The 12,589-nt window shown below is 40.7% G+C and overlaps 1 protein-coding gene across 1 annotated transcript in view; it reads right to left on the bottom strand.

The window, feature by feature from the left end:
- Positions 1–12,589, bottom strand: part of WARS2 (tryptophanyl tRNA synthetase 2, mitochondrial) — a 100,323-nt gene that overhangs the window by 22,491 nt on the left and 65,243 nt on the right. The window contains exons 3-4 of the mRNA XM_065906045.1: positions 4,701–4,781; positions 1,153–1,238 (exon numbers count right to left, since the gene is read on the bottom strand). Coding sequence (XP_065762117.1) covers positions 1,153–1,238; positions 4,701–4,781 — 167 coding nt within the window. The remainder of the gene's footprint in view (positions 1–1,152; positions 1,239–4,700; positions 4,782–12,589) is intronic.

Below are 12,589 nucleotides of genomic sequence, written 5' to 3'. Positions count from 1 at the left end.
GGAATGGGGTCAGAAGCCCTGGCCAGTCCTACAGAGAGTGGAAGGCATTGGCATCCTCAGGTTGTAGAGTCTTCAGACCTGTAAGTGGCGGCAGTAGCTGATTTATAGATTATGGGTTCAGGAAAAGTGAGGGTACCTTATAGCATGTTGAAAAACGTGCTCTCAGGTCCGATACAGTAGCCACTAGCCACAGGCAGCTCTTTAACCAACCAAAACTAAATTAAAGTTAAAATTCAGTTCCCGTCAACATTTCAAGTGTTAACAGCCACATGTGACTAGCGGCTCTGGTCTTAGAGCAGATAGAGAGCATTTCCATAGCTGCAGCAAGTGCTATGGAATAGCATTTCTTGGGAGGCTAGATTACCTGAGAAATCAATATTTAACACTCTTGAAGTGAAATTATCACTAGGGAAGGCTATATCCTATAGTGGTTAAGAACACAGACTCTGAACCTAAACTTCATAGACTCAAATCCTAGGTCCAGGTCTTGCTATCACCTGACCCCAGGCAAGTTACTAACCACTCTGTGCTTTGGTTTCCACATCAGTAAAATGAGGTACAGATTCTAAAGGTTGTTGTGAGGATTAAATGGGTTAATGTATGTAAATTACTTATGACCATTTGCAACCCACAGCAAGTGCTATTTAAATGCTACTTCTTAAAATTATTAGTTTCACATTTTAACATACTTCTATTTGCTGTGGTTCAGTCACTCAGTCGTCTCTGGCTCTTTGCAACCCCATGGACTGCAAAACGCCAGGTTTCTCTGTCCTTCACTATTTCCCGGAATTTGCTCAAATTTATGTCCATTGAGTTGGTGAGTTGGTGATGCCATCCGACCATCTCATCCTCTGTCGTTCCCTTCTCCTCCTGCCCTCAATCTTTCCCAGCAACAGGATCTTTTCCAATGAGGTGGACAAAGTATTGGAGCTTCAGCTTCAGCATCAGTCCTTCCAAAGACTATTCAGGGTTGATTTCGTTTAGGATTGACCGGTTTGATTTAGCATTATTACTGGGGAATAGATGCAAACAGATTCATGTGTCTGCCCCTTGCAGTAACCATCCTTCCCTGTGAACCAAACCTTTCAGAGCTAAGTGACACTCTCTTGCCAGCATGACTGCATTTAGGGCTGGCTGAACTCTGCTCCTTACTTGTACAACAGAATGTCAGCTGCCTGGAGCACCGGGTATGTGAGCAGCCCCGCGGTTCCATTCTGCTTCTCCTTGGCAGTCTTTGCCTGTAGGGTGAAAAGACACGGAGAGAAACAAATCTGACATGAGACTAATTATAATGCTAAATTAAGAAATCTTAAAAGCAAGCAAAGGGTGATCTGAAGCCACCTGTAACAACATCCTGACTCAGTTCCTTTTAGCAAATCTGGCCATCTTCCGGCTGGCTTGTCTCCACATTCCAGGCCTAGGCAGGAATAAGGTGAATCCGCTTCCCCACTGTACCTTGAAACGATCCTACACTGTCACTATTTCTTTTCCATTTTATTAAAATAAAGGTTGAAGATTTTCTAGACTCCAAATCAGATAAATTTCAGATTTCACAGGGGAGGTCAGAAAATATCATGGAATTATATTAGTTAACATCAAATTGTTTGTGGAAAAAAAAAATTGTTTGTGGAAACTTTCCGGAAGTCTCATACTGTGCTATTGACAAAACTGTAATGCCCCCTTAACATCACATTAAAACAAAACCCTGAAAATCATGGCATTAAAAAACAACGAAACTAAGAGAAATTTTCATCTTACCAATTCTAATGATCTGTCATGATCTTCAGGTGGGAAAGCAGTGAGAGTAAAGTGATTTCAATGAACAGTACAGGTTGTATAGACCAAAATATTTCCTTAACAGCGAAGCTAATGGAAACACCAGAGGTGATATAAGAAATATTTAACAACTGGTGAGTACTGGGTGCTGACTATAAACTACTGGTATGCACACCATGAATATCAGCCCTAGTGGTACTAACCCCCTTGCTAAAGAAATGTGGCTTTCTGGGTAGAGTTGCTTATTAGCAGGGACTATTATGTGCAATTCACTGCTAACTGCTTCCAAGGTCTAGGTATTTCATACCTGTAAACCGATAAATGAGGCCTCCCATGAGGCACAGTAGTAAAGAATCTGCTGGCCAATGGTTCAATTCCTGGGTCAGGAAGATCCCCTGGAGGAGGAAATGGAAACCCACTCCAGTATTCTTGCCTGGAGAATCCCATGGACAGAGGACTACAGTGGGCTACAGTCCACGGGGTCGCAAAGAGTTGGACACAACTAGGCATGCACGCTGAATTGATATTTTGGTGTGTAAATAAGTTTTATTTGTTTAATATGAATTACTTCTCTGAAATCCAGTGATTCCTGAATGAAATGAACAACTCAATTTATAAACTTGCGTGATTCCGAGAATCAAGCTCATACATGCCCTCACAACTCAGGCTTCCTAAACGAAAATGCAGACATACCTTTTGAGGCTGGATCTGAATACAATAGTTTTTCCCTTTAATCGGCTTAATGTTCCATAATTTAGTTACAGGCTTTTCTGGTTACTTCAAGCAATTTTTGGCTTGTTTTTGTTGCTTAGTCTCTAAGTCATGTCCAAGTCGTCTGCGACCCTACAGACTGTAGCCAGCCAGGTTCCTTTGTTCATGGGATTTCCAAGGCAAGAATACTGGAGGAGGTTGCCATTTCCTTCTCCAGAGAACCTTCCCAACCCAGGGATCAAACCTGCGTCTCCTGCATTGGCAGGAGGATTCTTTACCACTGAACCACCAGGGAAGCCCAGTTTCTGGCTTACAGCACTATTACTGCTATAGGCTGTTCATAGGAAATTTGAAAATTGACCATACAATTCCTTCAGTACATCTCATTATAATGTCCACGATAAAGGCCAATTTGCACTGATTATCAGGTAATTCTAACAAAAATTTAATTTGGAAACAAACAAATGAGAAAAGAACCCAACTTTTAAAATTGCTACTGTATTAGATTTATAGTCTTTTTATATTAGAATACTAGATCTTGAAACTACAAAGGAAGTGGGGATATGTGGGGAGTTCTAATATTTATTGGATGCCTATTATGGGCCCCAGATGCCTCACACCTGTGTTATCTCATCAGTCCTCCAAATAACCCTGACCTCAGCAGCCCTGATCCTATACTTCTACACCACTGTTTTGCCCCTCACTGCCCCAATCAAAACCAAGCTAGGGGTTCTTAGATCTTCCCATAGAACTGGAACCTTGTTCTCTTAAAACTTTTCATACTTTGATTTTTTGTTTAACTGTGCATGCATGCTAAGTCGCATCAGTCGTGTCCAACTCTGTGCAACACTATGGACTGTAGCCTGCCAGGCTCCTCTCTCCACGGGATTCTCCAGGCAAGAAGACTAGAGTGGATTGTCATGCTCTCCTCCTGGGGATCTTCCTGACACAGGGATCGAACCCACATTTCTTAAGTCTCCTGCATTGGCAGGCAGGTTCTTTACCACTGGTGCCACCTGGCAATCTGTTCCAAAATAGACTACAAATCTCACGAAAGGTGCTGCATCGATCCATCTTGGCGACTGTGATATCTCCAGCACTTAGCATGCTATGAGACTAGCAGAAAGCATCATCAGTATTTGTTAATGAAAGAATGTTGCTCGAAGGCATTTTCAAGCTCTAGGATAAGACTAGCTTTGAAATCCATATTTTCCCCACAAATAAGAAATCACAGACCAGTGGAAGGCTGATTCAGAATGCATTCACTGGCAACATGGTACCAGGAGATCCTTAGACACTATTTTAAAGTGGGAACATTTCCCATTAAATCAGTTCTTTTAAAAGTATTTCAGTGTTCAGTTTAGCATTACCATATTATGATAAAATGGGAAAGTCTTGCCGCAAACCAACATATGATAGAGAACATTATCAAATTTTGTTTCTAACTCCTGGCAGGTAATGATTCTACAGCACCACCAGTATGTCTTATTCAAGTACTGCCAGTTTAAAGCTCTGTTTCTCTCTGTAGTGTATGTGAAGCCTTCTGAACAAGCTTTTAAGGAAATCAGTGGCCCTGAAAATATGCTAAAAAGAAGACTGATACTAAAATTAGTGTTGATGTCCTGGAGAACTACGTACCTTCAGGTGTGATCCAATTGCAAAATTACATGGGAATACTGTGAATTACTCAATTTATATTTCTCAGTTGCACTTCTTAGAAGAAGAACAGACTTAATTTTTCTGTGAGTTTGAACTGCTGCTTAGACTCAATTTGTTTAAATGTGGAATAAAATATGTAGTCTTTTCTCCCCACAATGATAACCTTCAGGCCTTAATGGCCAGTTAATTCTGATGGAGGCAACCTCAGGGTCTAGTAATCCAGAAATGGTGATTGTTTGTTAATTAGAATGTGGCACATTCAAAGTTATTACCAAGTCTATCTAACGGTCACTCAGGACTGACCAGGCACAGATAAAATCTGTGGATATTTTAAACCAGTTTTTCAGTTCGAAAGAATCTTGGAAACCTTTTATTTTCTGTTTCATACCCTGAAGCGATGAGGTTAAAGATACTGGTCTTGCTAGCCACTAGTGCATAGCAAGCCAGAAAACTCAGGATTCCCAGAGCCTAACACAAAAATAAACAGAGGGGGAAAATAGCTGCAGTGGGGACTGAACTTTTTTCTGTTTATTAATCAGATCACTGGCATTTACCTTCCACTGGTGTAAATGTTGTAATCGAGGTAATCTGACCATGCAGGTAAGGATCCAACTTAATTGTGTGTGCTCAGACACCTGAAGAAATAAAATAGAACATTAACAAAGGTGGTCAATATCATCTTGCATGTAAGGCAAAACTAAATGGACAACAGGTATTAACTTGACTAAAATATCCCAGATCATGGTAATTTAAAAAATCAAGGGAGTTAATTCATAATGCATAGAATTTTAGATGCAGAAGACATCTTAAAAACTACCCAATACCATTACTAGTCAAGTATTTCAATCTTCTTCACAACATCCCTAGCCAGCAGCTGACCAGACACTGCTTCAGCATCTTCAGTGAGGGGACTTCAGTATTTCCTGAGGCATCTATTTCAGCACAGGGGATCTAGTCAGGATTTTATAATAACTTTGTATGCGGTGTAATCTATAAAAATATGGAATCACTATGCTGTATACCTGAAACTAATATAATAAGTCAACTATATGTAAAAAAAAAATAAAAGTCAAAGAGAAAACACACCCATACACACACATAAACATGCATACACACTGGTCCAATCCTCTAAATATATGAAAGCAGCTGTAACATCTTACATGTAAATGGCAAAAAAAAAGGTACTCGACTGAAAATTAAATACTGAGTCCTTTAGACCCAGAGTAGTTTGAAATTTAGGAGTTAATTTATCATCTGAAAGGGTGTTTTTATAGTTTCTATTTTATCCTTTTTTTTTTTTAAGAAGAGGTTTAATCAACAAGAAAATATAACCTTTTCCCAATTTGTTTTTGTTTTAACCAAATTAAATCAAGTCACCAAATCTGGCAACAATTGGGATGATTCTTGGATCTGGGCCAGGTTCTAACTGGTCACCGAGAATTTAAGGCCTATGCATCCCATTTCAGGACCCTGGGGATGCTGAGCCCTTCATCCATTGTGGCTTTGTGTGTGTGTGCCCATCTGATTTCCTTAAAAAGCAGAGACTGTTGCCAGCTCTGGAAAGTGGCCCCAAATGTGTTCTTTGTGGGTTTTGCAAATGGAACATAAAGGAATGAAGCTGAATCAGTCCAGGCCTATTTTACTAGCAAGGAATCGCCATCTGGCATAAGATAGTTTCTCGTTTTTTTTTTTTTTCCCTCAAGTCATGGAGAGGGAAGAGTTGTTTTTCACATGTTTGACAAGGAATCGCTTTTAAAGTTTTGCAAGTTGCTGGGCTGAATCTGTCATCTTCCTTCCAAGAGGCATTTGGGGTTCACTGAGGGCAGTGACTTTGACAGCGTTGTCCATGCAAATTGCTAACTGCTGCTGTAAACAAACAGCTATCAGACAGAAACAGGAACCCTGGCTGCAAGCAAGAGGGTTCTAGTCGCTTCCAGTCACCAGCAAAACACATTCCCACTTGAGCTAATAAAACAAGAGCTGTTTTTTGACATGAAAAACTAGGAGAGATTTTTTTTTCCTTCTTTACTGAATTAGGAAAAGAATAAAAACACTGAAAATAACCATGAACATGTGGAAAGAGACAAGATGATCCCTTTCCTTCAACTAGGGCTCAAGAGCTCAGCTCTGGTGATATGCAAACAGCTACTGCGACGTCTCTATAAAGTCAAGTATTTTCCTTGGAGTAGCTTTATATTTGGATATATGGAATGAGACCTATTGAATATTCTGCAGAGATCTTCCTGGTGTTTCCAAATAATGTGGCATAAAATTAATTCAACTATTCTTCCATAGAAAAAAGTAAGATCTTTTGGTCAAAGACAATGCTCATAATTTATCATTAATAAGTACATCAGAAAGGTACTATACTTTAGGATTTGGCTCTCTTAATTTATTTATATTCATGGCTACTGCTTGGAAGCGATCAGATTTCTATCTGGAGAAAGTGAAAATGGTATTAAATACAGTACATGCTGACTATTGTTGTGAAATCACAAATAAAATAAAAATATAACCTGTTTCAGCCACAGAAAAACAAAAGCATAGAACAATAAAGTGGCCTGTTGACCATCCACAAACAAATCAGCAGTGATTTAAGATTTCTGACCTCTTAACCATAACAAGTGAAGACATACGTCTTCTGCAGTTACAGTCATTTTGCCTACCTTGTCCACTGCTGTAAAACAAGAGTCTGGCACACTATAGGTGCTCAATAAATATCTGGTGAATGTATGAACAGTAACGAAGGCTGCAGGAAGAATGGTTAGGACCACAAAGAATCCATTAGCTTTAGCAACAGACTTGGTAATCTGGCCAAAATCAGTTTCAGGGGAGTGACTGGTATGAACGCTGAACTATAAAGCGGTGGTTGAAATGTGACTAGGAGGCAGCATATAAAGACAGATGTACAAGGAAAGCATTAAGTAGAGTTCCCTGTGCTACACAGTATGTTATCATTTGTTATTTATTTTGTATATAGTATCAATAGTGTACATGTAAAGCAACTATATGCCAGTAAAAATTAATTTAAAAAAAGAGTAACTAAACAAAATGCATGGCAAACACCTGTGAAAATATGAAATGTCAACGTAGTATCCATTAAGTATGGAACAAGAAAAAAAAGGAAATAAAGGAAATATAGCAGAGCTCATAAGAGCTCTCTCTCTGAGGTTAAGCCATGGTTTCTGAATGCTAGTTCTGCCACTCATTAGCTGGATAACCCTGTATAAATGACTTAACCTCTCTGTGCCTCAGTTTTATCATGTATAAAATGAGATTAACAACAGTATTCACCTGACATTTCTTGGCAGAGTACCTAGCATTCAGTAAGCACTCGATAAATGACTGCTGTTCCTGTTCGGTCACTAAGTGGAATCTGACTCTTTGTGACCCCATGGACTGCAGCACGCCAGACCTTCCCATCGTTTACCATCTCCAGAAGTGAAGCCGCTCAGTCATGTCCAACTCTTTGCGACCCCGTGGACTGTAGCCTACCAGGCTCCTCCGTCCATGGGATTCTCCAGGCAAGAATACTGGAGTGGGTTGCCATTTCCTTCTCCAGGGGATCTTCCCATCCCGGGGATCGAACCCGGGTCTCCCTCATTGCAGGCAGACGCTTTAACCTCTGAGCTACCAGGGAAGCCCCTTGTCCAGAAGTTTGCTCAAATTCATGTCCATTGGTTCAGTGATGCTATCTAACAATCTCATCTTCTGCTGCCCTCTTCTCCTTTTGCCTTCAATCTTTCCCAGCATCAGGGTCTTTTCCAGTGAGTCAGCTTTTTGCATCAGGTGGCCAAAGCATTGGAGCTTCAGTTTCAACATCAGTCCTTCCAATGAATATTCAAAGTTGAATTCCTTCAGGATTGACTGGCTTGATTTCCTTGCTATCCAAGTGACACTCAAGAATCTTCTCTAGCACCACAATTCTAAAGCATCAATTCTTTGGCACTCAGCCTTCTTTATGGTCCAACTCTCATGTCCTTACATGACTACTGGAAAAACCACAGCTTTGGCTATACAGACCTTTGTTAGCAAAGTGATGTCTGCTTTTTAATACACTGTCTAGATTTGTCATAGCTTTTCTTTCAAGAAGCAAGCATTTTTTAATTTAATGGCTGCAGTTAACCATCAACAGTGATTTTGGAGCCCAAGAAAATAAAATCTGTCACTACTTTTACTTTTTCACCTTTTATTTGCCATGAAATGATGGCATCATATGCCATGATCTTAGTTTTTTGAATGTTGAGTTTCAAACCAGTTTTTTTTTGTTCTCCTCTTTCACCTCATCAAGAGGCTCTTTAGTTCCTCTTCATTTTCTGTCATTAGGGTGGTGTCATCTGCATATCTGAGGTTGTTATTTCTCCCAGCAATCTTGATTCCAGCTTGTGATTCAGTTATTATAATTATATAAATTTCAGAAAGAATCTTTTAACTTTTTATGCTGAGATAATTATAGATTTACTTATAGTTCATAGTTCAGTCACTCAGTCGTGTCCGACTCTTTGCAACCCCGTGAATCGCAGCATGCCAGGCCTCCCTGTCCATCACCAACTCCCGGAGTTTACTCAAACTCATGCCCATCAAGTCGGTGATGCCATCCAGCCATCTCATCCTCTGTCGCCCCCTTCTCCTCCTGCCCCCAATCCCTCCCAGCATCAGGGTCTTTTCCAATGAGTCATTGCATGAGGTGGCCAAAAGTATTGGAGTTTCAGCTTCAGCATCAGTCCTTCCAATGAACACCCAGGACTGATCTCCTTTAGGATGGACTGGTTGGATCTCCTTGCAGTCCAAGGGACTCTCAAGAGTCTTCTCCAATACCACAGTTCAAAAGCATCAATTTTTCAGCACTCAGCTTTCTTCACAGTCCAGCTCTCACATCCATACATGACCACTGGAAAAACCATAGCCTTGACCAGCCGGACCTTTGTTGGCAAAGTAATGTCTCTGCTTTTTAATACGCTATCTAGGTTGGTCATAGTTGTAAGAAATAATACTACTGAGAGATCCAGTATACCCTTCACTCAGTTTCCCCCAAAGGCATAAATACAGTACAATCTTACAACCAGGAAACAGAATTTGATACAATCCATCCACCCTATTTAGACTTCACCAGTATTACATGCACTCATTCTGTGGGTGTATTTAGTTCAATGCAATTTTATCACATGTGTAAGACATTTCTCTTTTAAGGAGGACAGAAACAAAGGTAAGTGGTAGGGACTGAGAACAAAAAATTTGTTTGTTTTTTTAATGTGGGATAAACCTACATCTTCCTCTGACACATGAAGAAGAGAAATAAATACAGGTGAGGATCTATCTTGTGGGATAACAGTGGAGAGCAGAAAGTGAGAGAACTTCAACTCTAATGGGCTCTGTTATGTCTGAAAACAGAAGACAGGGGGATTACAAATGGGCTAAGAAATATACTCAATGGAATTGCTGGGCTTGATAGGAAGGAAAAAAACTATTCTGGAATAGAGCTGTGTAAGACTTGATTCTTTTCTGGTGCTTTTCTGAATGAAAGAGGACAATCATCTTTAGAATACACTCATGAGGAAACACTGGTATTCTTCAGGGTTGGCTAAAATTTTTTGCCTAAACATTTTTTAAAATTTGTAGAAAAAATAAACCAGTTCATTGCATCTTTAATTTTCTTTGGTCAGTAAGAATTTTTAATAGGATCTGAAAAGCACTAAACAGAAAGCAAAAATCTTGGTAATTGCAACTAGATTAAAATTAATAACATGTTTTTATCAAACACCACTATTAAAAGGGGCTTCCCTGGTGGCTCAGATAATAAAGAATCTTCCTGCAATGCAAGAGACCCATGTTCGATTACTGGGTTAGGAAGATCCCCTGGAGAAGAAAATGGCAACCCACTCCAGTATTCTTGCCTGGAGAATTCCACGGACAGAGGAGCCTGGCGGGCTACAGTCCATGGGGTTGCAAAGAGTCACACATAACTGAGCAACTAACACTTTCACACTGGGCACTTTGCTTGGGAATTCTTTTCAGGCAGTAAACTGGAGCCATTGTCTCCCATCTCTCAGGGATCACTCCCTGTCCTTCTTCGCCTGATGCTGAAGTCTCCTCAACCATTAAAAGAGGGGAAAGGGGACTTCCCTGGTGGTCCAGTGGTTAGGAATCAACCTGTCAATGCAGGACATGGATTCACTCCCTGGTTTGGGAAGATCCCACATGCTGGGGAGCAAATAAGTCCATGTACCACAACTACTAGAGCCTGGGTACTTAGAGCCAGAGCTCTGCAACAAGAGAAGTCACTGCAGTGAGAAGCCAGCGCACTGCAATGAAGAGTAGTCCCTACTCGCTGCAACTAGAGAAAGCCTACATGCAGCAATGAAGACCCAGCACAGCCAAAAATAAAATAAATAAATAAAAATTATTTTTAAAAAAGAGGGGAAAAAGGCAAGTCACAGAGTGGGAAGGGATGTTTGCAAAGAGAATACACTGGTATACAGAATATGTAAAGAACGCCTACAAATTGATAAGAAAAAAGCAGTATAACCTCATGAAAACCGACCAAATGTTCTAAGTGCAAATTAGTGATACCACTATACACTCACCAGAATGATTAAACTGAAAGACCCAAAACACTGCCAAGTATGGCCAGGATACTGAGTAAACGGAGGTCTTATACTGTGCTGAGTTGAAGTGAGAGTAGCTCAGTCGTGTCGGACTCTTTGCGACCCCACGGACTGCAACCCACCAGGCTCCTCGGTCCATGGGATTCTCCAGGCAGAATACTGGAGTGGGTTGCCATTCCCTTCTCCAAGGAATCTTCCTGACCCAGGGACTGAAGCCTGGTCTCCTGCATTGCAGGCAGATGCTTTACAATCTGAGTCACCAAGGAAGCCCTTTATACCGTGCTGTGGGAATGTAAACACTGCTCCACCACCTTCGAATGCTGACTATATCCACTAATACTCAGCATTCATATAACACATGACCCTGGTATTCCATTTCTATGTATATACCTTAACAGAAATGTTTACATATGTTCACAAAAATACATGTGCAAGAATGTACAGTAATAGCCTCATATTGTAAGTAATCCAAATGTCCTCCTACATAGAATGCATATATTGTGGTATACTCACTCAAGGGAATAGTACAGCAATGGGGAAGACTAAATTACATTTAACAACATGAATGAATCTCATAAACATAATGTTGAATGAAAGAAGCCAGATGTAAAAGAGTATGTACTAAATTATATTGAATTTAAAAACAGGTTATCTTGGGAAAGGGATGGTTAGTAAATGGAAAGGGGAATAAAGATCAACACAAATTACCCATGTAACCTGCACATGGGTGTGTTCAGCTTGTGAAAATAGGCAAAAGGCTTGTAAATCTAACTACATTTGGTCTTGAATAAAATAAAATGAAAACTTTTCTGGTGCTTAGAAAAGGTGGAGGGACTGCTGGAACAGCAGAGTAACAACCTCTGAAAATCTGCTCCTCCATAAACACTATGAGAACACAAGCAAAAACTGTCAAAGTCAACTTGTATAAAACTCTAGAAAACTAACCAAAGTCTTGCAATCATCTGAAGAATAATTCAGAAAAACATTACAGTCTCAGTAAGAACAGAGAGCCTGGTGGCATTTTAACTTGCCTGATCCCCATCAGTCTCTCCCCGTGTCTGTGAGGCCATGAAAACAGCAGCCTAGCAGCCAATGGTAGGGAAAGCAGAGGTCTGGAGCTCCTCATAAAGACCCAACCACAGAGAATCCTCACTACTCAGCAGACAGCTGCCCATTTGGAAAATGGGGAAAAGCCCCTCATTTGCAGGGCTGGCGATTATTTGACCTGATTTAGAGTTCACTCAGTCAGAAGAGCCTTCTCCTTAGGACATGTTTCAAAAATAATCACCAGCAATGACTTAACATTACTGCTGCCTGAGGAGCTGATCCCAGGAGGAGAAAAACAAGAGGCTGGCTAAAAAATCTTATGGAGAAAAGCTGGGAAATGATATGCTTATGGAGGGCTTTGAAAAGATCTGACATGTTCCTGGGCCTCTGGCAAGGAATGCCCAGGAAAAATGTGAGAAAACCCCAATCTCTTCCCTCTGGCTCATCTTGAGGCTCTGTATAAGCCCCTCAGCAAAGGGTTGAAATATAGGATCAAAGCATTTAGACATTTCTGCTCAATCATTGGTGGGCTCAGTGGTAAAGCATCTGCCTGTCAATGCAGGAGACACAGGTTTGATCCCTGGGTTGGGAAGAGCCCCTGGAGAAGGAAATGGCAACCCACTCCATTATTCTTGCCTGGGAAGTCCTATGGATAGAGGAGCCTGGCAGGCTACAGTCCATGGGGTCACAACGAGTTGGACATGACTAAACAACAACAACAACAAGCTCAATCTTTACCTGAACACTAAGCTAACCCAGCAGAGATTGTAGTGACCACACAGGACTGTGAA

Source organism: Muntiacus reevesi, chromosome 1 (genome assembly GCF_963930625.1).
Source record: "Muntiacus reevesi chromosome 1, mMunRee1.1, whole genome shotgun sequence".
In the NCBI taxonomy this organism is placed as follows: Eukaryota; Metazoa; Chordata; class Mammalia; order Artiodactyla; family Cervidae; genus Muntiacus; species Muntiacus reevesi.
This window is presented reverse-complemented; position numbering and strand designations above follow the sequence as displayed.